Genomic DNA, 23,639 nt, shown 5'->3' on the forward strand with positions numbered 1-23,639 from the left:
GAAACAGAAGTATGCAAAGATGAAACCTGGTTTTTGTTCACAGCAATGGTTTAATGGAAAGACTTAATCAGCATCAGGAAATATTGAACTGATGAAGAGAGCAATTTTAGGACTTGATATTTACCACACCTACCAGTTAAGACAGTAGGCTTGACCTCCATTTTCATTATTGATTTCAGGTCAACAGGTTTATTAAACATTCAAAAGCCACACATTTCCATAAAATGGCTCAAACTACTACTGCAATTAAAGGAGTGCACTGGTTAAAGACAGGTGACAATAACCCTTTTGCTACTGAAGGCCTAAGTTTATATAGTTTTCAGTAGTTTAGATCAGTCTAATCACACCAGTCAAAGAGCACTTTAAGATGATTTTTTGACAAAGATCAGAGCTTCTCAGAAATGCCTCAATATCCTGTGATACAAGGCAAGTGGTATTAAGGTTGTACTTAAGCAACATTTTCTTTACCCCAAACACCTAAAGCTACTTAATCTAAATGTATCAATAATAATAGTATAAAGTTAAGAAACGTGGAAGTTAAATTTGCATTAAATAGCAATGTGCTTTAAAATACCTAGACACCACTTGAATCCTGGTCAATTTCCACAACTTAAGGTTGGCACCAAGTTACTGGGAAGCTTCTGATCTGTTTGGCATAGGATCCATTCCAAGAAAATGAAACATTTTAACCACTTGGTATGAAGCTCTAAAACAATCATGGTTGCATAAGAGCAGGATCACTTTAAATATATTGGTCTAAAATGTCTAATATATTTACAACCAGGAGTTGTTTAAAATAAAGGATAGGTTTGCTAAATAAAATAAAAACTCCACTTTCATAGTTGGACTTTCCCTCCCTGGGGTCTAAGTTAGAGTTTACTTTTAAATCCTTTACTCAGCAATCATGGAACAGGAAGCAAGAGTCTTTTGTGCTGTGTATACTCCACATATAATCAGGAAGATATTTCAAAGCACTAACTTCCATGTGACCAGCCAGGGAAAGATCTTCATTTCATAGGCCCCTAGGATGCATAAAGTTGCTTCTTTGTGGTGCGCGTCAAATCCACAGCCCAAAGTTGGCACCCATATCTCAGCTACATACAGCTTTAAAGTGAAGTTTGGAAGAGGACATGAATCAGCCACATAAATGCAGTAGATTGCAGTCAGTACAAATGTGCGATGATCAGCAAAAAGGTAACTCTTCAAACAGTCCAGGTTTTTCACATCTAGAAATGCAATCCAGAATTGTTACATTAGAACAGAAGCTACACAAAATCCTTTTTTTTTTTCAAATGCCCCTGTCTTACTAGATTCAATTACTGGAAACAATAATATTGCTGGAATTGTGCAACTACACCCATGATATTCTTGGAAGGTTAAACGCACTCTGTATCAGCAGATCCTGGTTGTGGGATACTGGTATGTACTTTGCAGTGTACATTCCTGAAGTAATTGACCTGGATAAGGGTTCATAGACCAGTGCAACAGTTAAGTCTATGCCTACACAATGCCATCATGTGCACATTAAACTTTCCCCTCTCTTCAAACATGCAATGTGGCTAACAAGATAAACCTATAGAAACTCCAGAGCAAGGAAATTCCCTCATCTGAAGGTCAACGTGGGCGAACTGTTACAGAGCAACTGAGTAGTGACACCCAACATTGCAGATTGTCATCACAAGGGAGAGTATCCAGTTTCGAGAATATGACCACCTCAGATTTCATCACAAAAATCTAAACTGTAGGTTGGCCAAATATACAACTTTAAAAACTAGTCCAAGCCGTGCTTAAAGATCAAAAGATCACAGGGCAAAATTATTGGGTTACAATAATGATTCATAGTTCAAGGAACCAGGGATGGTAATGTTTGATCCCTCAAGTTTTTAGGAACTTGGGCTGCTTGAAACCTTGGAGGTGAATAAACAGGCTTATCAAAGGAAAGGTGTTAAAGGCTCTTGCTAAAAATGAGATGGCAACTGAATGGTTACCTTTAGAGGATTCCGATATAGCCACTTCTCTCTCTCCCCATTCAGCTTCATGCATGCAAAGAGGTCACACACTGTAGGAAGGCCATAGTCCTGGAATAAAAGGCAGATTTCTCATTAAACTGCACCTAGTGTGGACCACCATGCTAATCCTGTATTTTTGAACAAGCAACAAGTGGTGCTAAAAAGATGCTAAGACTGCTCACCACAGACTTTTCAAGGAACTTGTAGGTGCTATTAAAAAATGTAATGCTAAAGGAGCCAGCAACAGTTAAGTGTTAATACATACATGTGCCTTCTTGCGTTGCAGCCATTTGTCTTCTGCAGGAGGCTGACTGGAAGAGTCTGTGTTCGCTGAAGACAACACCCAGCTGTTTACATTAAGAGGGAGGTGGAATGGTTCTAGAAGCTCCAGAAGAGAACTCTTGCAACTCAATTCTGCTTTCTCCCTGCTTGCTTTCTCCTCTGCACCCAATGCTATGGCCTCTGGCTTGGCTAGCCAGGCTGATATTGGGGTTTCAAGCAATTCTTTCAGTGGTTTTAGAATATCGGGACTGTCCTGTTCGGTTGCAGAAGGGACCGGTTCCTCCCCCAGCTGTTGAGAAGGATAGAGCCAGATGTTCAGGGGAGGCTTAGCTTCACTAGGCTCAGTGATGGAGTTAGGTGTCTGTCCTACTGGCACCCCATTTTTATCCTTGCCTTCCTTCCGAAGAAGCCACTTGCACAGAGCTTCCTTCTCACAGTTTCCATCGCACACACACTCTGAAAAGCTAGAACATGGCTCATTGGCTTTGCATACATCTTCGACTTTGAAAGAGGGCTGCATAAGCCAGGCATCATTGGTGGACGATTTCTTCCCTTCCAGGTGCTCACCGAGGCACCTGAGATTGCCAAGGTTTTCTATTTCTATACCCTTGGCCTGGATGCCACAACAATTGTTGCAGGAATCGGCTTTGGGGAGCCAATCACTGATATTGTATTCCTCCCTAAAGGGCTTAAACACACATTCCCACTTCTCCAAGGCATTCATGTTTTCCGATTCAGAAGGCGTAAGTAGCCAGTCGGAAAGATCCATCTCTTCTTGCTCCAGGAGCTCCAACTCATCTATCTTTTCAATGGAAAAAGAGGAACTAACTGTGGATGTGGAACTTTTGCGCCGGCGTGAATCCATTTTCTCAGGAGATCCTTCTTGTTGGTTCTGCAGGAGCCAATTCTCCAAGTTTCTCAGATTTCCCCAGGCTTGCTCCAAGTAACACATTTCGGGAGACTTTAAATCCTGACAAACAAAATTGATACCAAACATTAAAAACTTCCAGGAAGGAGTTCAGTTAACAAGATACCATTTGCACCTTGGTGTAATGCAGAAAATGTAAAATGAGACATCCCACCAGTTCTAAAACTTACTCTTTTCCAAGTACTGTAATCAATTAGAATACTTTACCTGATTGGTCTCTGGTGAATGCGTTTTCAAGAGCCAGTCTTCGTAGTTCTTGCTAGGAACATGTGGACCACAGCAAGCACTGTCCGGTTTACTTCCAAGAAGCCAGTCAGAGAGTGGGCACCCCACAGTTCCATAAGGAGACTTCTGCTAACATCACAACAGCAAACTTATTGTTACACATTCAATTCTGGTTAGAGGTCACCAGGAAAAAACTACCACCACCCAAAGGAACAACCAAACCATCATTGGAGCCTGACAGATTTATGAAGGGATTCTTTCAACATGTGAGCAGGAAACACTTTTGGAATCAGATTTGTTGTGAATTTGCACAGTATGCTCAGTTTAAACCTATTATAAAGTGCCCTAATTGGTGGGTCGTGGCATGATAGCTATTCACAGGAAATATATATACAGAGTTCTAAATATTGTAGCAACTCCCTACAGATGAAAGGCATGCTCACTTATGGTGCATGCAAAAGGTAATCACCCTGAGAAGTCAGAATCGGGGTGGGGCTGCTGTCCAGATCCTGAACTTCCTCCTGCTAGCAACTTTGACATGTGGGCACAGCCACCCACCATTGCCATGAGGTCAAACCACTTTTCAGGTAGTTTAGATTCAAACAGTGCCTGGACAAGCCCTGCTTTTGGCAGAAATCAGGAACTCTGGAGTTGTAGCCATTCCCAGCAAGGCTTCCATTTGGCACAAAGTTGGAAAGGCACTGAATGCAAGTCCCACTTGCTAAATGGCAATTTGAATTCTTTCTTTGCAGCCACTTCCTTTACCTGCTCCACATCTGATGTCAGATGTGGGGCATTGAGCATGTGCTGGAAGAGGTTCCCTGCTCCTGGACTGTAAGGTCAAAGCAAGCACACTTGGTCCTATACCTCTAATCAAGCCTTCTGTTAGTCTCTCAAGTCACAGAGACCACAATGAAATGCTAGTAGATATTTCTGTTCTGCTACTATCATGCAGAAAAATACTTTTAACTCTACCTGCTCAAGTTTGGCTGGCACAGGGCAGTTCTTCCCAGAAATCCATGGGGTGTAGTCTTCTTCATCATCAGAGGTTTGCTATTTTTAAATACACAGAACAAGTCAGAATTATGATAAACTTACTGGTTGTAACTTACTTCTTACAAAAGCTTGTCATTTTAAAACTCTGGAATTTTTCAAGTCAATAACATGTTGGAAACCACCAGAAAAAAAATTATACCAAAGCAGGAGAGTTTTAAAAGCAGTTCGGGGAGGGAGGATCAGCTGTCCAAAGTTTAAACTCCACAGAGAAAGCAGCATGCCCTTGCAGGAACTTATGCAGCCCTTCAGGATTGTAGCTACTGATTATAGGCTTCCAAGTAGCAGATACATAGAACAGATCCCACACCCTTGAGGAAATCCTCTACTCACCATTGTTGTGATTGAGCCAAAAGATGTGATGGCCTCACGAAGGAATGGCATATTCGCCTCAAAGTTCAGGGTGGAATTTTCTTCTGGTTGGAGAGTTAAATTGCCCAGTCTGTCAAAAGAGTAGGGTGGGGGGAAAAGAAAATATGCATCAAGTACCCAAGCAAACGATCATGAACATTATTTTCCATAGCCCCAAAATGAAGCCACTGTTCATTAGATAAAAAAGTTGAGCAGATCCTGCTGAAAACGAGGCCTTCGTGACCTCTTTTGAACAGTGCCAAGAATATTAGGCGTCTCAGGTTCTTACGAATTTGATCAACAAATCAAAACCAGGACACATACAGGTCACTCACTTTCCAAGGTCACAATTTTTAAATCTGTGGTTCAATATTTTCAAGACACATTAGGAAATTGGAAAATTCTATTTTGCAGGAAGATAAATTGTATGCAATCTCATACCACTGATAATGGTGTGAAACACACCTTGTAATTATAATAATTCTAAGCCTGGCAGTAAGATGAATTCAATAGATTTGCTTACCTCTCCAAACACACCGAAACTTGATTGGCAAGGTCGTTACTGTGAGGCTGCTCCAGCTGATGGATGAGGCAATTGAATTGTCCTAACAACTGTAAGAGACAAAGGACTATACGTGACTTCACTATGAACATCAAAAGCCAACTTCAGCAAGGCTCTCGTGCCAATCACAATTAGCACATACTCAAGGCTAAATTACTGTAGTTCTGAACCAAGAGTTTCAAGCATAAACTGAACTAAGTATACGGTTAGACCTTACCCAACAGAGTTGCTGGGCCTGCTGTTGCAAGGCCTCCTCTTTTAGCTGCTGAATGAGATCCACCTGCTCAAGCAACCAAACTTCACGACTGCGCAAGCATTCCAGGTGGCGGCTGATGCAGCTGTGAATTTGAGCTTTCACCTGCAAGATAAAAAATGCTGGATTCGGCCACTGTTCTTATGACAAGTTCTATCTAAGCCACAAGTGTCTGAAGTAGAATCAACCAGAGCCCATTTAATATCACTGTTATGCCAAGTTGTTTGTACTTCATGCAGTGGTGGGCCCCCATTTCAACGTGGAAAGTTTCAAGAGATAGCTAGCACACAACTGACCCTCCTCCAAGGCTCCCAACACTGCCACAAGATGCATTTATAGTATTCCTCCCTGGCATCGATGAGGAATTATGAAGTACTCAGGTATAGTAAAGCAGGAGGTGCTGCTACATATGTGATGCTTCAGTATACATGGAGCAGCATCAAGATGATAACCTCCAGAATAAGCTATGGGATTTTTTATTTATTTATTCCTGTTCCCCCAAATACCTCTCTCCAGTTGTCTTTAACTTGCTGTTCAGCCTTGACTACTCCAGCAATTGCTGTCTCCAAGTCCTTCTTAGCCTGAAGACACTTGACAAGGGGTTCCTTGCTGCTGGAGCTTGCACTTCTCTCTTGGGGTAGACTCATCCTTGACACTTCTAAAAAGAGAAACCAGGACTGGATTAGTGTTTGTTGGGTGGAAGCAGCAGCTGCATTATCCAGCTGGCTTCAGAGATGGCTTCTATCATCTTTGCACACTCCTGCCTTGCTCACAACGAGTTTAACTAATGCTCATGACCACAGATTATAAATTCAAGTTGTACATAAACTTCCCAAAAACTCTAAAAAATTCTTTCAGGCACCCATGATAGTAGCACACTCCTAGAGTCAAGTTACATGACCAACAAACTCAAATATGTTTTACAGGACTTCAGATTGTAATTGGATAGAATGTTTCAATAAATGTTTTTCCCCTATTAAAGCAAATCGCCTGCACTTTCCAGAACCCAGCAGGGACCATTTTTTCAATACTAGCCCCCTGTTCAATTCCACAAGGCCATATTCCTTGCCCCTTGAAGCATTTTTTGTTGTTGTTGTTCCATTTGGGTGATTAAAGCAGCAGTCCTACACTTACTTAGCAGTAAATTCCATTGTCTGCAATAGGCCATGCTTTTGAGGGAACATGCATATTGCACTCACCTTTTTATTTTTTAGCCCCATTACTTTTTTATTTTATTACATTTTCACCCCTCTTTTCTTCCACCATTGTACCCAAGATGACACAGATGTGGTTCCCAGCACACAGAACTAAAATTTAGTTCAGTTTAAGATGCCTCACAGACATGGGCATAGCCAAGGGGAGGCAGGGACCTGCCCCCCAATATCTTCTTTTTGGAGGGATTTTTACCCATGATCTCCCCTAAAAAGCTCAACAACTCCCCTCCCCCAACAAAAATCCTGGCCATGCTCACAGCCAGTCTATGATACTGGCATTCTTTCCAATGTAAATCCAGCGAAGAATTCAGACACCAGCTTTGAGAATAATAGGCGCTTGCCACTCAGCCAAGTTTTACTCAGTGAGTAGACTCACTGAGCTTAACGAGTGTGACTAAATTAGGTCCATTAATTTCAGTGGGCCTATTCCAAGTAAAACTTAGCTGAATACCACCTAATGTCTCCTCCCCGTTGTAGGATTCAAGCATCACTCTCTCACCCCCCCCCCCGCCCTCCAACCTTGCTCCAAGAAGCAGATCAGCGAAGCAGACGTTGCCTGTAAAGAAACAAGACTTCTAGGCCCCTGCACCCCTTAGGAGTGTGGAAACGAGAAACAGCTTCTGTTAATATTAACCAGCACGCGAAATGAAACCAGGCAAGCTCGGCAGCCCGGTGCTACGCTTATTCCCCCGCTAAGATCCAGGGGGCTTGCTCGCGTGTGCAGTTTTCAGAGCCCTGCGCTTGTGTGTTTCCTGGCATCGGATCGGCCGGCCCTGTGCACATTCCTCCCGGAAGGGGCCTTTATCCCAATTGTGCATCCATACGACCATTTTGGCTGCCTTGGGCTGCCCCTTCGCTTCCCTCCTGCCCTGCAATCCTGCATACCTTATGCACCGGTCTCTCAGGTTTCTAGGGAGGACGAGGTCCGCTTCCTCCCGAGCCAGGGGCCGGCGCCTGCAGCACGAGATATCGCTATCAGCCCCGCGCAAGGCTGCTTTAAGGGCGCCTGCTTCCCAGAGCACATTCCGGGCCCGCCCCCGGCTCCTCCCCCGCTGCCTCCCTCCTCGCCCACGTGGCCAGAGCCGCCACAGCTGGGACGGAGCCTTGCACGTCTTAGCGGAGAGAGGGAGGGAGGGAGGAGGCTTGAAAACTGCCCAGCAACTCGCGGGGAGGGAGCCCAATCCGTCCTGCAGATCGGGGGCGAAAGGCCAAATGCAAATGGAACCGAGAGGCACGTAGACTTGTTCCAACGAGGGTGAAACCCGCCTCGTAAAAGAGGATCTGCCACTAGGCGCATGCATGCCTTTATAGATTTACGATTAATAATAATAATAATATTTGTATAGCGCCCTATACCCGCAGGTCTCAGGGTGGTTCACAGGCCCATCCCTAAGATGATTTGGGTGCAGCCAGAGCTATTGCCATATTCCAACGCTCCCATGTGGAACCTAAGGCTTGGTTTAGGGGTTATTATGCATGTTTCCTTTTATTTATAGTGTACATTGCTTCTGCACAGTGTTTGAAATATGAGAGCCAGCAAAGTGTGCAGAGACGGCCAGCGCACCTGAGCCTGAGGAGATCCTGCATGAGAGTAGGGCCACAATGGCCACTGTTTGAAAATGATGCGGAAAACATTTCCCGCAAGCATGTCAAATATAGCCACATTGGTTCTCCAGTAGAGATTCACACATTTGTTCACGTGCCCCTTTTTAAATAATTAAAAATTCATGCATAAAAGTGTGTCTTCAAACTACATTGCTGGCCAAAGGAAGATATGGCCTTACATCTATGAATGTCCGAAATGTGAAGTAGTGCTTGCATACGGGTGCTATAAACAGGATTATCTATGATGATGTTTAATGCAAAGGTAAAAAAATTCAAAGATAGCAGATGCCATCTTTTGGAAGCTTAGAAGGATACTGGTTTCAGTGTTAGAACTTTAGAAATGGCATATGAGGAAAGAGAAAAGTCTTAACATACTGTTATAAGAATTATATGGGCTCTTGGATACCCCATAAGGGAAAAAGAAAAAGAGCAGATTTTGTTTACAATAGCTAAAGACTACTTACTGCACACACATGCCTTCAACATACTGGAAGGTTATCCACTAAAGAGAGAGAGACACAGAAATGTGGCATTCTTAATTCGGTTTCAATCTTGAGACTAGCAAAAGGTGTGCATTAAAAGAGGCCTGTTTCTTCAAGCCTTTGTTATGCCGAGCGCTTCCACGGCAGCCCCTCCAAAATGCAACCACTGGCCTGATCCTATATGCACATTTGAAAGGCACACAGAACACATGCTTTGCACACATGTAGAAAGTGCCATGTTCAAGCCCCAATTGAAAGGATCTCAGGAAGCAGGATTAAGAAATATTTCTGCAGGCAGCCACTTTCAGAAAAGCCGGTATTGGCTAAGGGGGTGGGGTGTTGAGGTGCATCAGTTGCTGTTGGGACTATAACTTGCACACACACACACACACACCAACCATTAGCCAGCTTGGCAGGGAGGGGCTGATGGGAATTGAAGTCCAAGTGTCTAGGTTTCCAAACACAAGTTTCCTTCTACTGAGCTAGAAGGTCCACCTCGGTATGAGGCATCTTTAAATGTTGCAAGAGAACATGCATAGGATTAGGTGTCAAAACCAGCCTGGTAAGTGTGGCTATTAGAATTAACACCCAAGGACCAATGATACAAAATCACATAGGGTGGAGAGCTTTCTGTTCAGCCTTCTGTTCATACCCCTTCCTATTGCTTTATTTATTTTACTGCAGCAATCTTAGACCAGGATATTGCCTTTAAATCAAATGATCAAATGAAACAAATTAAAATGTTAAGCCAATTAAGGCTGCAGATAACATATTTTTGTAAGTTTGCCTGCTAAGCATTTGTGGGACAAACTACAAGAAGTTTTGTCAAATGTAGTCCTTATTACTCATAATCAGCATTTAAATAAACCTGCATTACTCAAGAATGATTTTTTAAATTGCTTACAAGATGACAGTCCTCCTTGCCTGCTTAATGCAGGTGTTCAGTTAGATCATTCTAGGTTTATTTTGTTTTGCCTGAAGAATGATACTAATAATATCCATCTGCCAGTTTAAACCACAAAATGTTGCAATATATCCCACGGTTATGCCCTACCTGACAAAGCTTACATAATTCAAGCACAGACATGTGTATAATGGAATTATTGCTTGTTTGGTACTACTTAAAAAACAAAATGTGTGTTTTTGGTAAGCAGCCTTGCAGATTAGGTGTTCCAGTTGTTTGCCCTAAATCAAACCATTGTATGTGCAGTAAACTTAAAAATCCATCCATGCACCCCAGTCCTGTACATACTTTCCCCCAAAGTGTGCAGTGGGGTCTCTTCTGAAGTTGGCATAGAACTGAAGCCTTAATGTACGGTAACTTTATGTTCCAAGCATTATCACCAGGTCTGAACCCATCATTATAACCCAGAGTAGGAGCTTAGAGCTGATTCACATAAACATTTACATCACTTCAATCAGCAGTTGGATGGCCATCTGTCATGTATGATTTAGTTGAGATTCCTGCGCTGCAAGGGGTTGGATTACCTTCAAGGTCCCAACTCTACAATGCTATGATCTCACTGGCACCTGAGACCTGTGGGTATAGGGTGGTATAATAATAATAATAATAATAATAATAATAATAATAATAATAATAATAATAATAATAATGTGGCAGCATGTTCACACATATCACAAGCAGCATGCAGACTTTAATAATAGGAATTACCTACTTATCAGGACAAGGTTACCCCAGCCACCTCTCCCAAGTTTCTCCTATTCTAGGGTGGCCATACATTCAGAATTCCCAGACATAGCTAGAGTACGGCAGTCAGAAACAGTACCCGGGCGGAAATAGCTTGAGTGTCATATCTGGACGCATAGCAACCCATGCCAGAAGTCTATGTTTTGCCAAATTTTCTTTAAAATAGCTCAACAACTTTTGTGTCCAAATTTTCACCTTTTGAAATATGGCAACCATATCTATTCCAAAACACCTCCCACATATCTAATCTACCTTGCCTTCTGAAATGTATCCTAACTCCAGAAAGACTTACTGTACTGTATCTTGCTTCATTCTGCTACTTTGCTGCAACTGCTAAAGTCTGCCCCTTCCATGGGATTACATTTGTGTAAAAGATGCATCCGTTACCTCTTAAATCTCATATGCTGCCACACAGGAATTTGAAGGCAATCTCCCAATCTGTTCAAGTTTTTATAACTTGCTAGCCACAGCAGTCAACAAACTATAGATCCTGTAAGTCACGAGACTTCCACAAAAGCTCAAGGATTGTTAATGATTGTAGGACCAAGACACAGGAAGAAGAAGCTGTGTTACATATGCACTATGCAGCCAAAATGGGTCAGGATGTTCCGAAAAGCAACATGTTATGTTATCAACTCATTGTGCCAAAGACTGAGAGCAGATGCATAGGTGCAAGTTAGTTCAAACAACCCTCTATAAGGGAACTAGAAGATATTTTAGGTTCATTACAAGAGGAACTGCAACTCTTGCAACACTGTGTTCCTGCTTCACAGAATATATCATTTCTAAAGTAGGTTGTGGAAAGAAGCACTTATTACCAATACCATAGACCTCCCCCACTCCTATATTCTGGCACTGTTATGTCAGAGAACCTAAATTTCCAGCATAGCTGAGTCCTCCTCTTCCCATCTACATGAGCACAAATAATTAACCAAGTAGCTGCATACAACCACAAGGAATACTGTATGGATACAACTGCTTTACATGCACCATTAAGTATCTCTGTATCAGATATTCCAGCAGCAACATCATTTTACTAAACCTAATTAATGCTCTGTTCGCTTGAAACTAAAACCAAACACTTCTTCCCATATAACTCTTTCCTGCCCAGCTCCTTAAAAACAAAGAGCACAAGGCAAATAAAAACTATGGGTGGAATCCAACTTTGTGAGCTTCGACTGCCCCTCACGCAGTCTGGAGGATCCTCATGCAAAGACTCGTGGTGTTCATGAGGGGCTGGAGGAAGGAGGGGAAAGGAAAGACCAAGCCAACTTACCCACACATACCGTATTTATGTCAAGTCACTTGGGGCCTAGAAGGAAATGGGGGAACTGCCTAGTGAACCTTATAGTCAAGAGGCTGTTTACAAGCTAAAGACATTCCCTGCTCCATACAACTTGCACACACCAGACAAAGCCTATCAAAGCAAAATGAAGTTAACACTGACATTCTTGACAACTGTGTGTCCTAACACAGATAGTATTTTCTAAGGTTGTAACTAGGAACTGGAGTGTCACAGCCAATACATGCATGGGGTTATATATTTACTGTGTGTGCAACAATGAGAGGGAGGGTACATTCGAAATACAATGTGAAGTGAAATAAACACAACCACTTCATGTTACCTGATGCTCCTCTAGGATTATTTTAATAGAAGCATAATCCTCTGTGTGGTTTTCCAACAAATCATTTTGAAGGGACTGCAAATCCAATCCCACCTTCAAAACATGTGGTGCCTGAAAGGTTTTGTGGTCACATTCTTCGCATGCTCATAAACACAAGATTATATTCTTACAGAATCATCAAGTCACCTACTTTATGACTTGCCAGTTTTCCATTGTCTATGTGTTTCCATTAAAAAGAGACCAAAGGAAAACAACAACTTTGTTCTATTTTGACTACCTTTCCTCTTAATCCAATACAAGAGAGAAAAACATAAAACACACGCAAATAAAAGCTGCAGCATAAAGCCTCAGGAATTTCCCCTAAAAACCCAGAGGCTTCAACAAAAAGCCACTTGCCCATGTCTCAACAACAGGACTCAACTTTTAATAAACATATATCACTGAAACCAAGTATACTTCCTTTTACCCCCAACACAGAACATAGGTGGGAAGAAACAAGACATGTTGAAGATTAATTGGTTCTTGAATTATAGATGTATGTTCTTGTTGTTTCACAAGAAACTAAATATGCTGGAGCATATATTTTTAAGTTGCAAACTCCGAAAGTTGTAGTAAGTGGCCTTTATACCAATACCAAGAACCAGACTAATAAATGTATGCACTTCCCCATTTTCTACACACATAACTTCCAGCATTATGACAAAGACTAGTCCCAATTCTAGCTTTTAGGGGAATAGTAGGCAATAGAGAAGGCTGCTGCTAGAAATAATTACTCCTAACTGCTGTGTAAGTGAAGCTTCCCGAGATGCACAGAGGCCACTATGTCATCACTAAGACGGACCTGGGATTTCATAAGTTCCTTTCCTAAATTTCCTTTACCTTGATACCAGGCAGGGTGAGAATGTATTAAGCAGAGATGAATGTAAATGTTGTTTCACTTAAATAGCATTCTCTCCCTTTTCAAAGCCCAAGATAATCTTATATCCCACAACTCCATTTCCCTCTAGCTTTCAGCACGCAGAGCAGACACTTCATCTCAAACATTTAAATAGTTCTTGCTGTCATGCAGTTCTACATTCTTGCTTCTTAGCAGGGGCTGAAAGTTCTCCCTGTGCCCCACAACCCCAACTTTAGTGATAAGCATAGTATTTATACTATGTGATAAGCATAGTATTTAGTGATAAGCATAGTATTTAGTGACAAGCATAGTATTTATACTATTTATACTCCACCCATCTGGCAGGGTATACAGCCCTACTGTATCTACCATGGCACTCACATCTGCAACCAAATTATTTTGAGAATACCAGAAGACAAGAATTGCACCAGCCAGTGTAACCTCAAAGCTTTCAGTAATGCACTTTGTCCAGAGAGACTGGTGCTGGAATCATACCACACAAGGAATTGCAAGGTGTGGCTGCACCTGCCAGGGAAGTTCTGGCCCTTTTGACAGGCAACCCCACCCACTCCATAACAACCGTACTAGACAACAATTACACTGTGTAGCAACTTTTCCCTATCCACATCAGCTACAGCTTGCCACCACTGCCTCTTAATTCTTAATATAAGTAACCAACCAGAGAAACACTTAACTCTGGCCTGATCATGTCCAATGTTTGGATTTATATATAAAAAGCAGAGGTCATGATTCCACCCTTCCCATGTGGTACAGGGCATCATAATTCCAATTTTGCTGATGTGGTGAGGCTAGACTGAGGGATAAGGATAGCTGTATATTCAAAATCATGTACTGAGGTGGGCTGAAGGTAGATTGAGATCTGGGCAATTTATGGTAGACTTGCAAGAGTTTGACTCTCAGGTTAATTAACGACAGCAGCAGCAAAGCTCCCACCTCATCCTCAATTAGATGGCTAAAATGAAGAAAACCAGGTGGAGATTGCTATGCACCCACTTCTGCCACTGAAAAGCAACAGGCTTGTCATTCCTGAATTCTAAATATATAATTTCCCATCCTGTCCCCCCACAATGTTCCAGTTGCTGGATCAAGCAAAAACAACAACAAAGGAAATCCTGTAATACGTAAGTCCGCCCAGCATTGTTTAAGAGCATCAATACTGTGTAGCCAATTTATGAATCCAGACCTTCTCGCAGGAACCAGCAGCCAGGAGACCCAGGTTCAAATCCCCCACTTGGGTCATGAAACTCACTGGGTGGTCTTGGGCCACTTGCTGCCTCTCTGCCTAGCCTACCTCACAGGGTTGTTGTCAGTGCTTTTTAAAGGAAAAATGGTACTGGTAGTCACCATGAAGTTGTTACAGTAAGTGCCACACTTTTAAGATGATTTGTGGGGGAAGGTGCCAGTACTGCGTGCCCCTGAGTACCCCCAGAAAATGCACCCCCATAGTTGTGGGGGTTAAATGAGAAGAATTTAATTTTAATTATTTATTTATTGAATTTATACAGCACTCTATACCCAGAGGTCTCAGAGCGGTTCACATTAAAGATCACAATATACGTATAAAACAATAACTCAATAACTCAATTCCCCAGAATGGGGAAGCTCCGTGCACTTTGAGCTGCTTGGGCTACGAATGCGATCGATAAATGGCATAAATAAACAGGTGAGAATGTGAGCCACCCTCGCTCACGTGTCCCCAACGACACCCAAAACATTAATTTTTTATTTTTTTTAGGCAGGGGGAGGGGCTTACATTCAACCCCCAACCGCAGAAATACCAGAAATTTTCAGCATAAGGAAGCAACGCAGGGCCTAAGAGTTACATTTCACAGTGAACGCCAGGAAAGATTGACACGCGTTGGACTCTTCCCACGTGCCGTTACGTTACCGGCTCCTGGGACGGAAAGCGGAGGGAAATATAGGTCAAGGCGAGCCTCTCCCCCCGCCCCCCCCACCTCCCTCAACAACCTCATGCCGGACAGCGGCCGAGGCCCTTCCTCCCAACCTGCGGCTTCCACCTTCTGACTCACCGAGCAACCTGCAGGCAGCGGCCGGCGCAAAGGCGAAAATCCCCGACGAAGCGACTTTCCCCTCAAGGAGCTCAGGCCGGAAAAGAGAGTTCGCGGGGTGGAGCGGGGGCAAGATATCGCGAGATTTCCGCAGAGGCCCGGCGCCTTCGGGTGACGGTATTCGACCGCCCCCTCCCGTTGGTTAGCGGCACCAACGGAAGCGCCCTGGAGGCATGCGCACTCGCGCCTTCAGAAGTCGCTGCCCGGACTAAATTGTGGGCGACGTCGCTTCCACCTCCTCTTTACGTAATGCGCGCTGGGAGGAGGGAAATAGCTCGTAGCTCAAAGAAATAGCCAGGGAGGTTGTTTGGTTCAAGGTTTTCCCCTTGGCCTTGGGCTTACTAAGCTTTTTTTAAAAAAAAAATGTGTCGTGTAGGGGTTATTATTATTTGTTATTATATTATGTGCTTTGCGTTGGAAACCGCCCTGTGGCCTTTGGATGAAGGGCGGTATACAAATTAAGCAAACGAAAAAGCTTTGCTAAGAGCTTGTAGATTGAATTAAATGACAGTTATACAGTGTCGGAAAAACAAGCTTGCATTTACTCACCATTGCCATATGTCTCAACGCTGCTTTTTTATAATAATTTTCATTAATTTTCAATTTCAATCCAATAATAGCTTCATTATAACAATACCAAATTAGAATACAATTACTAATACCAATTGTTCAAATACCGAATTACAGTATGTATATAATTTAGGTGGCCTCCCGCATGCTAGAATTGATGGTTTGATTATTTTCTTGATCATCCAAAATCTTACTAATTTCAATTGCATTCCAGTAAAAAAAAATCCCTTATACAACAACTACAATATTAGTAATTTATCTTCATGTTGACACATTAAATCATTTAAAGAAGTAGAAGTGAGGCTCTCAAACTATATCCTTGTTCTTCTTGTGTGTGGCAATTATTCTGTCCATGGTAAAATGTTATGACTATCTTTTCCTGCTTGTTGCCTTGAGTGACATGTCAAAGCTGCTTTGTGAATGGTTGCTGACTTGCTGTCCTTATTTCAGATGCAGGGTTGTGTGTTGAGTGGGTTTTTTTTGTCTCTCTCTATCCTCATTGCTTTCTTTTTTTATTTCTCTCTCTCTCTATATATATACCCTGAAGGTAATTTTACTAGCTTGCCATAAGGCCTACTTGCCTGCATTTTTCCTGCCAGTCAAGGAAGCGGGGAAACCCCATTTTCTGGAGCCCGTATGCTAACAGAAGCTTCCTGCCTTTTGTTGACGTATTTTTTTCAAGCCTCCTGTTTGAGGAGGATACTGTTCTGCTTCTGTTCTGTGTTTCCATGGTGCTGCCGAGAAAGAAGCTTTCCTCCCTCTATTCAGCGCAGTAATCAACAGGCGCCTCTAGTCCGTCTCTGGCAAATTTAGGTTGCACGATTATAGTTGACGGGGAGGTCTAACACAAGAAACGTGCTTCCTCAAAAGAATGGATGGAGAAATGGACTGGAAAGTATGTGATAACACTTGTTTGGCGTGACATCACCTAATTTCACACACACACACAAATAAAAATGAATGCTCCTTAAATAGCCAACTTCCATCTTACCAGCCTGCAAACCAATCAGGTGGAAGCGCCCCACATAGTTTCCTGACCTTATTTCCCATACATTTCAGATGCAACGGTGGAAGAACTTGCTGGGAGGCACCCCACCACAAAACAAAATGAGAAAAAGGCGTCTTTGGAAAGTCAGCTACATAATGAGTTCCTGTTCTAGTTGGTAGACTCGTTTGTGAGTAGGATTGCAGGTTCAAATTTCAGCTCAGCCATGAACCCAAATCTCATTTCCCAAATCCCATTTCCAGAATTCCAGTATTAAAATAAGCACACATTCCTACATTTGCAAAGGATTTTATTGATATTCCTGGACTTCCCTTGTCTTTCCTGTCCTTTACAAAAAAAAATCCTGCATTCTGATTGCTTCAATCCAAGGAATATACGCAGATGTCCTAGTAAAGACAGTGGGCTTGTTCTGCACCTGGCACCCAACTGGCCCGAAGCTCACGACCCCATGGACTTCCCATGTCTCTCTCCCAGTTTGGCAAAGAAGTGGGCCACCCGAGTCTCCCTGAAAAAAAAAAATCGTCCAAGAGTTGAAACATGTTCTTATGCCAGTGATAGACATGAGTGTCAATCTAGAAGGGATGGTATGCTAAATATCCTGGAATAAAATCTTCCACAGTTTTTCAAGTTTATTAGCAGTGCCATAGTTCTGAAACACTCCCCAGCCCCCAGTATTCACCCTCTAAGAAACTATTGGAGATCCTATTCACAGATCTCCTTTGTCATACATAATTGGCTTGATCTTGAAGTTGTGCTCTAAGTAGTGACATAATAGGGTTGCCATACTTCCAAAAGTGAAAATCTGGACACAATTAACAGTAGTAGCATGATAAGCTCTTAAATCTTTGGCTATTGAAGTTGCAATTTTTTCAAAGCAACAGTGACAGGGAGAGTTGTCTACTGATAGCACCTAAAAACAGATTTGTGTGGAAAGGCTCTGGATTAATAGCCCATTTCTGTACCTGGCAAGCAGCTGAAGACCTTGCTGTATCTTTCAGTCCAGCACAGAGCATTGATGATTGGATTTTGCTTCCCCAGAACTTCTTGAGGTGACATGTGTTGAAATCTATGACTGGCAACTTGGCCTGATTCAAAACCTCGGAGAGAGAGAAGTGTTCATCTTTTCCACCTTCAGTGCATAAAACAGAAGAAGAGTAAGAACCAGAGCATTTTTGGAACCTTGAAGATTAGCACTTCGTGACTTTGCATTACACTGGAAATGGTAAATACTTCTAATTTTCCATCTTCTACAAGTGCTTAAATTCTAAAGAAAATTATCATGTCAGGGTTCAAACCTGTCTCAGAATAATGACACTTGTGTTAGAAGGCCTGGTTTTTAGTCCTAAGCATGTGTGGCTGATTTGGACTTCTTGGTTGTCAAGGAAATGCACTCTGCACATGTTTAGAGACTCTATTCTAACATATTCTAAGACTCAACTCGGCTACCAAAAACAGATTCCAGGGCCAACCTCTTCTAACTTTGCACAAATTAAGCCTGCAAAGCTATAGACACTTATTGAAAACAATGTAATTCTTATTGGTGGCACATGACACTCTGAAATACCTCTTGCGCCCCCCCAGCCAGTCACCCAGCAGGAGTGTCCCGGACGGAGAAAACTGCCTCTTTTTGGTAGGCATGCATAATGGATAAACCTGTTGGCGGTAATATCTTCCACTGGCTTGACCAAAGCAATGTCATACTCTAGCTCATTTAGCTGTGGGTACTGAAAACGTTCATGCCGATAAATTCGCTTCACCCGGTAGCTTCGTTCTGTGGATTCCGGGTGATTAAGGTGATGCTTGCCGAGAAGAATTCGCCAGTTGGTGACATCTTCTTCCTGTCCCCTGAAAATGATGCACCGTAGGGTTGGGTGTGTTGTCTCACATGCCCCCCCCCGCCCCGATTTGCTTTTACCTGCCTTTATACTTGAGTCTAATTCTCCACCCAGACTAATATCGCTACCATCAACAAGGAAAACCACATGGACACTCAGAAAAAAATTGTTCCCACAAGAAGTTTCCAAGTATAGTTTTTCACTGGGGGTAAAGGTAAAGGGACCCCTGACCATTAGGTCCAGTCGTGACCAACTCTGGGGTTACGGCGCTCATCTCGCATTATTGGCCGAGGGAGCTGGCGTACAGCTTCCAGGTCATGTGGCCAGCATGACAAAGCCGCTTCTGGCAAACCAGAGCAGTGCACAGAAACGCCGTTTACCTTCCGGCTTGGAGCGGTACCTATTTATCTACTTGCACTTTGACGTGCTTTTGAACTGCTAGGTTGGCAGGAGCTGGGACCGAGCAACGGGAGCTTACTCCATCACAGGGATTCGAACCGCCGACCTTCTGATCAGCAAGCCCTAGGCTCTGTGGTTTAACCCACAGCGCCACCTGCGTCCCTCTGGACAAGTTAATAAAAACCACTCTGTTTTCTACATGTAGAAAAAAATATATATGAACGATTACACTGGCCAACACAGGTCCCCAACCTTATGTATATTCCTTATACATAAGGAATAAACAACAGGTAGGAGGAAAGCTGCTTAAGCCTTTCCCCTGCTCACTGCTTCCCCCTCCTTTATCTCCTCTCCTCCAATGACTTTCCCACAAGACAGGGTCAATGACCAGAAAGAAGCTTAGCCAGACAGAAAATAGGAGGAGAAAAAGTGGTGGAGAAGAGAAAATTTTTTATGTGGATAATGTCATTATATAGTTTAGCCAGCAGGTGGCACTGTACTTAATAGTCTCTGGGTGGGGCTAGGGGTTTCCTGTTAGTGTTCTGTACAGTACTTGTTTTAGAAAGTCAGTAACATTCTCCCTGATTGGTGAGTCCTCTAAGCATTCCATGACAGTAGGTACGCCCCGCCTGCTTTATCGATGCCAAAAGGCATACCAGTTTGCATGAGCCACCCACATCGTTTTGATCTGCCTCCAAAAATTCACACACAGTAGACAACTTACTTCTGGAAGCAGTGGGCAGCAGTGAGAACCCATTTTTTGTGAATGAGGGTGCCACCACAGACATGGACGAATTTATCGCTTGGTTTAGAACGGGCCTGGGAAGGGAAATGGATGGAGAAAATGCAGAGCTGAAATTTTTCTTTTCTTTTCTTTTCTTTTCAAAAACTTAGGCATTCCCCTGCTGATAGGTCCCTGTGGTGCAAAGATGATGCACTTTTCCCTACATGACAATTGGCACTTGGATAATTTGGTGCACTCTTGGTATATAAAAGCCAAGTGTGACCTGCAACTAAATATTGCAGTGTGAAGTACATTTTTTGTGTGTGCTGGAGATTAGAGAAGGAAGAAACAGATACAGTAGCACCTTGGAAATCGAACAGCTTAGTTCCCGAACGTTTTGGCTCCCGAACATCACAAACCCAGAAGTGACTGTTCCGTTTTGGGAACTGTTTTTGGAAGCCAAACGTCTGACGGGGCTTCCGCAGCTTCTGATTGGCTGCAGGAGCTGCACTTTGGTTTTCGAATATTTTGGAAGCCGAATGGACTTCCGGAACGGATTCCGTTTGACTTCCAAGGTACAACTGTACAAAGAAACCAGTAATTCATGACCACGCCACCCTGGGAGCAAAAGAATGGGCAGCTAGCCACTTCATCTCCCAGCCATGCTGAACAGGGAAGTAATAAAATTGGCTGAACCTACAAACAGGAAAGAGTCAAGCAAATTTAGAAAGGGCCTTTGCTGATTGGAACTTAGTTTCTGATTGGAGCTACTTCTGGTTGGACCTAGCTTCTGGCCCAAGGTTTGAGAATCACTGAAACATTCCGTACCTGTAAGGAGACTTGCCATGGCCAAGAATGAGGCCTCGCTTCATTGCCAGCAATAATCTTAGCAAATATGTTTGGTTGGAAATACGCAACACCACAGTTTTTAGGCCAGTCTGAAATGCGAAAGAAAAATAATGGGGTTATACAGAAAAGCAAGGGGGATATTTAAACCAGTGATAGATGAGAGAGAGAGAGAGAGAGAGAGAGAGAGAGAGAGAGAGAGAGAGAGAGAGAGAGATGATATTCACAGTTCCCAACTGTGCAGAGAAGAGTCCCTTGTGTGTATAGAGGGGTCTTTTCAGTACAGTGCAATGAATGGGTGTGTGTGCAGGGATAATAATATTTGTCTGCCACTCATATTTCCTGAACCACTCTGGATGGCTCCCGACAGAATATTAAAAACTTGATAAAATAAGTCTGATTGTGGTCCTTTCCACGTGCGTTAAACGGTCTGAAAAGTGCTGCAAGTCCTTTTGAGATCGCCCCTCCATGTATCTAATAAATGTAGTGCCCCGGTCTGAGCCCTCCATACATTTAGCGGAAGCCTGAAAGAGACTTCTACATAAGCCACATGTGGAAGCCCTTTGCATACTTCCAGCATACACACAGCGATTGGGTGGAGCCAAAGGCTACAATCCTTCCACCTGCCCTTCCACCTGCTTTATTGATGCCAAGACCCTCCAAGTGTCCCCATTTTCAAGGGACAGTCACATTTGCATAAGCCATCACAGTTTCTGATTTGATCCAGGAATGTCCCACTTTTCCTTAGGGCGTCCTTATTTTCATCCGAGAAATGTCGGAGGGTATGCGTCAACCCACGGTATTTACAAACCTCTTTTGATCCACCTCCAAAAATTCACGCCCAGGGGTGAGTTTTTAGTTGTTTGTTCACATAATGCACTAAAGTAATGACCATGATGTTTCATTGCCCAGGAAATAAAGGACTTGCGACATACCCTTTCTCATTTATGATAACAAAGCAATATGCCAATATGCACACGACACAACAAATCCAATAAAAACCACCACCAAAAAATCATTGCAAAATATACATATATATTTGTGAATGATTTGTTTCTGAAAGTTATGAAATCTTTTGCCATTCTCAGTTTGGGGTTGCCCGTTGCTGAAGCAACATTTGATTGTGGTGAGAGTTGTTAGCAGACCCCTATTCCCCTCACAGAGTTAACTGTTTTCAAAGTGCCCTGGGAATACAGATTGATTGTTAAACCATTCCTTTATGCATATCCCAACCTTTTTCTGTGTCTATCTGCAGAAAGCAATTGAGTATGTGTTGGAGATGTGAAATTTCCCACCTTTTTCAGTGGAATCCCATGCATGTTTACTACAAAGTAAGCCCTGGTAAGTATTATAGGATAGCATCCTTTATCTTAATGCCACCCAAAGCTCCTCTTGCTTAATTTCTCTGTGAAAGCTTGCTGTTAAAGGTACAAGAGCAAGACTAGGAACAAAACATGGCAATCATGTTCATTATTTGCACAATGGTAAGAATAAACTGAACTAGATGAAGCAACGTTCTGACTCCATATAAGCAAACATCTTACCTAAATCCAGGCGTCTGGGAAGAAATACCACCTGTGTCAAGGACACCTTGGCCAAGGAAAGCACAGAAAGGCAAGCAAAGAATCTGTCCAAAATCATTGCCAAAAGAAATAAAGAAAAAGACTTGATCCAGGAATCGTGCAAAGGGAAACTGAGTTTGCATGTGGGATCGTGAACAGGATGGCTGGATCCAGCACGAGAGAAGAGGGGGCGGCTGCTCGTTGTTGCTGTCACTGTTAATGCACTCAGACAAAGCACAGAGGATCAAAACAATGAGGTCTAGATGCTTCTGCATGGACATGGCAAGAGAGCAGTTCTCATCAGCAATTTTACCCCGAAAGGCCCAAACAAGTCAGGTAGCAGCTGCAGCAAGATATGGGGTATGCACAGAAGGATTGCCAACTGACCAGGAAAAGAAATTAGTCAGGTGTTGACCATAACTCCCACAAGTGGAGGTGAATGCAGAGATAATGTTGCTACTTTCTTTATTGGCTCGGTCGGCTCTTGCGCTTTTAAGAGCAGATTAATCTGCCCTCATTAGCAGGAGGAAGCTGTTCACTGACTCCAGATAATGCTCATCTCCCTGCAGTGAAAAACTCCAGCTTGCTACTGCCTGGGCACTGGGTTGCAGTTAAAGGCAGAAGAGCCAAAGCTGAGTTTAAAGTTGGCAACCCTAAGTGTACGTGGTCAGTCATACACAAAGGAGACAATGATAGGATTTATCGCAGGGATTTTGGAATTAGAGGGGGAGGGTGATCAAGAAAATGCCATTGACGCTTTCCCTGTTAAGAGAGGGGACAAGCTTTTTTCATACCTTTAAAAAGGGTATGCCGAGGGAGGAGGGGGATCATGCCCACTAGCCCTACCTCTAGTTTCCATACCTTTATCTGAATGCCAGAACAAGGCTCTGTATATGCAATTATATGCGCATAGGCTCTGCATCAGCATCCATGCCTACAGTCAGGAACCCCGCAAAATTCAGCACCCTAATTGCAGGGGGCAGATCTAAACACGGGGGGGGGGGGCGACGACACTATAAATAAGTCAGAAATTAGATTGTTTTAACAAAAGAAAAAAATTCCTATGGGAAATGTTTTAAACTATTCCTGCTCTCTGGCGCTATCTGGTGTTGAATGTTTAAAGCACATGCAATTTGTTGTTTACTAATGTAGCTGAGAGCCTGTGTGCATACAATTTATGTGCATATTCAGGATCTGTTCCAACTCTCATGGGATTGGGATGAGGACAGCTGGTACAATTCCATGCCCCTTTGCACCATGGGCATAACCAGAATTTATGTTGGGGGTGGGGTGGGGGCAGGCTTCATGTTAGGTATATTTCAAAAAGTAAAAAACCAGGACACCCTTAAAGTTGCTGAGTTGTTTTTAGACAAACACCAAAAAGACACAGAATCTCCATTTTTTATTTCTTA

General features: G+C 42.9%; 2 protein-coding genes across 5 annotated transcripts; both read right to left on the reverse strand.

Moving 5' to 3' along the window:
• Positions 1-30: 30 nt before the first annotated feature.
• On the reverse strand, positions 31-15,319 carry NCOA4 (nuclear receptor coactivator 4). Of its 4 annotated transcripts, none has more exons than XM_088670151.1 (10): positions 15,247-15,319; positions 6,170-6,321; positions 5,628-5,768; positions 5,372-5,460; positions 4,831-4,939; positions 4,420-4,497; positions 3,427-3,570; positions 2,275-3,261; positions 1,989-2,078; positions 31-1,226 (listed from the first exon to the last, which is right to left on the reverse strand). In XM_088670151.1, the coding sequence occupies exons 2-10, from the start codon at positions 6,308-6,310 to the stop codon at positions 1,221-1,223; spliced, it is 1,785 nt and encodes a 594-aa protein (XP_088526277.1). In that variant the 5' UTR covers positions 6,311-6,321; positions 15,247-15,319; the 3' UTR covers positions 31-1,220. The 4 variants fall into 4 exon arrangements, with proteins under 4 accessions (XP_088526277.1, XP_034993502.1, XP_034993503.1 ...); XM_035137611.3 differs by having other exon boundaries at positions 3,427-3,573; XM_035137612.3 differs by lacking the exon at positions 15,247-15,319 and adding an exon at positions 7,763-7,947 and having other exon boundaries at positions 3,427-3,573.
• Positions 15,320-17,176: 1,857 nt separating this feature from the next.
• LOC118096145 (chymotrypsin-like elastase family member 1) lies at positions 17,177-22,306 on the reverse strand. Its single transcript, XM_035137507.3, has 6 exons — positions 22,210-22,306; positions 20,648-20,757; positions 19,820-19,914; positions 18,426-18,706; positions 17,824-17,990; positions 17,177-17,366 (listed from the first exon to the last, which is right to left on the reverse strand). Exons 1-6 carry the CDS (start codon positions 22,304-22,306, stop codon positions 17,190-17,192), a joined length of 927 nt encoding a protein of 308 aa, XP_034993398.3. The 3' UTR covers positions 17,177-17,189.
• Between the last annotated feature and the right edge of the window lie 1,333 nt (positions 22,307-23,639).

Source organism: Zootoca vivipara, chromosome 5 (genome assembly GCF_965207765.1).
Source record: "Zootoca vivipara chromosome 5, rZooViv2.hap1.1, whole genome shotgun sequence".
In the NCBI taxonomy this organism is placed as follows: domain Eukaryota; kingdom Metazoa; phylum Chordata; class Lepidosauria; order Squamata; family Lacertidae; genus Zootoca; species Zootoca vivipara.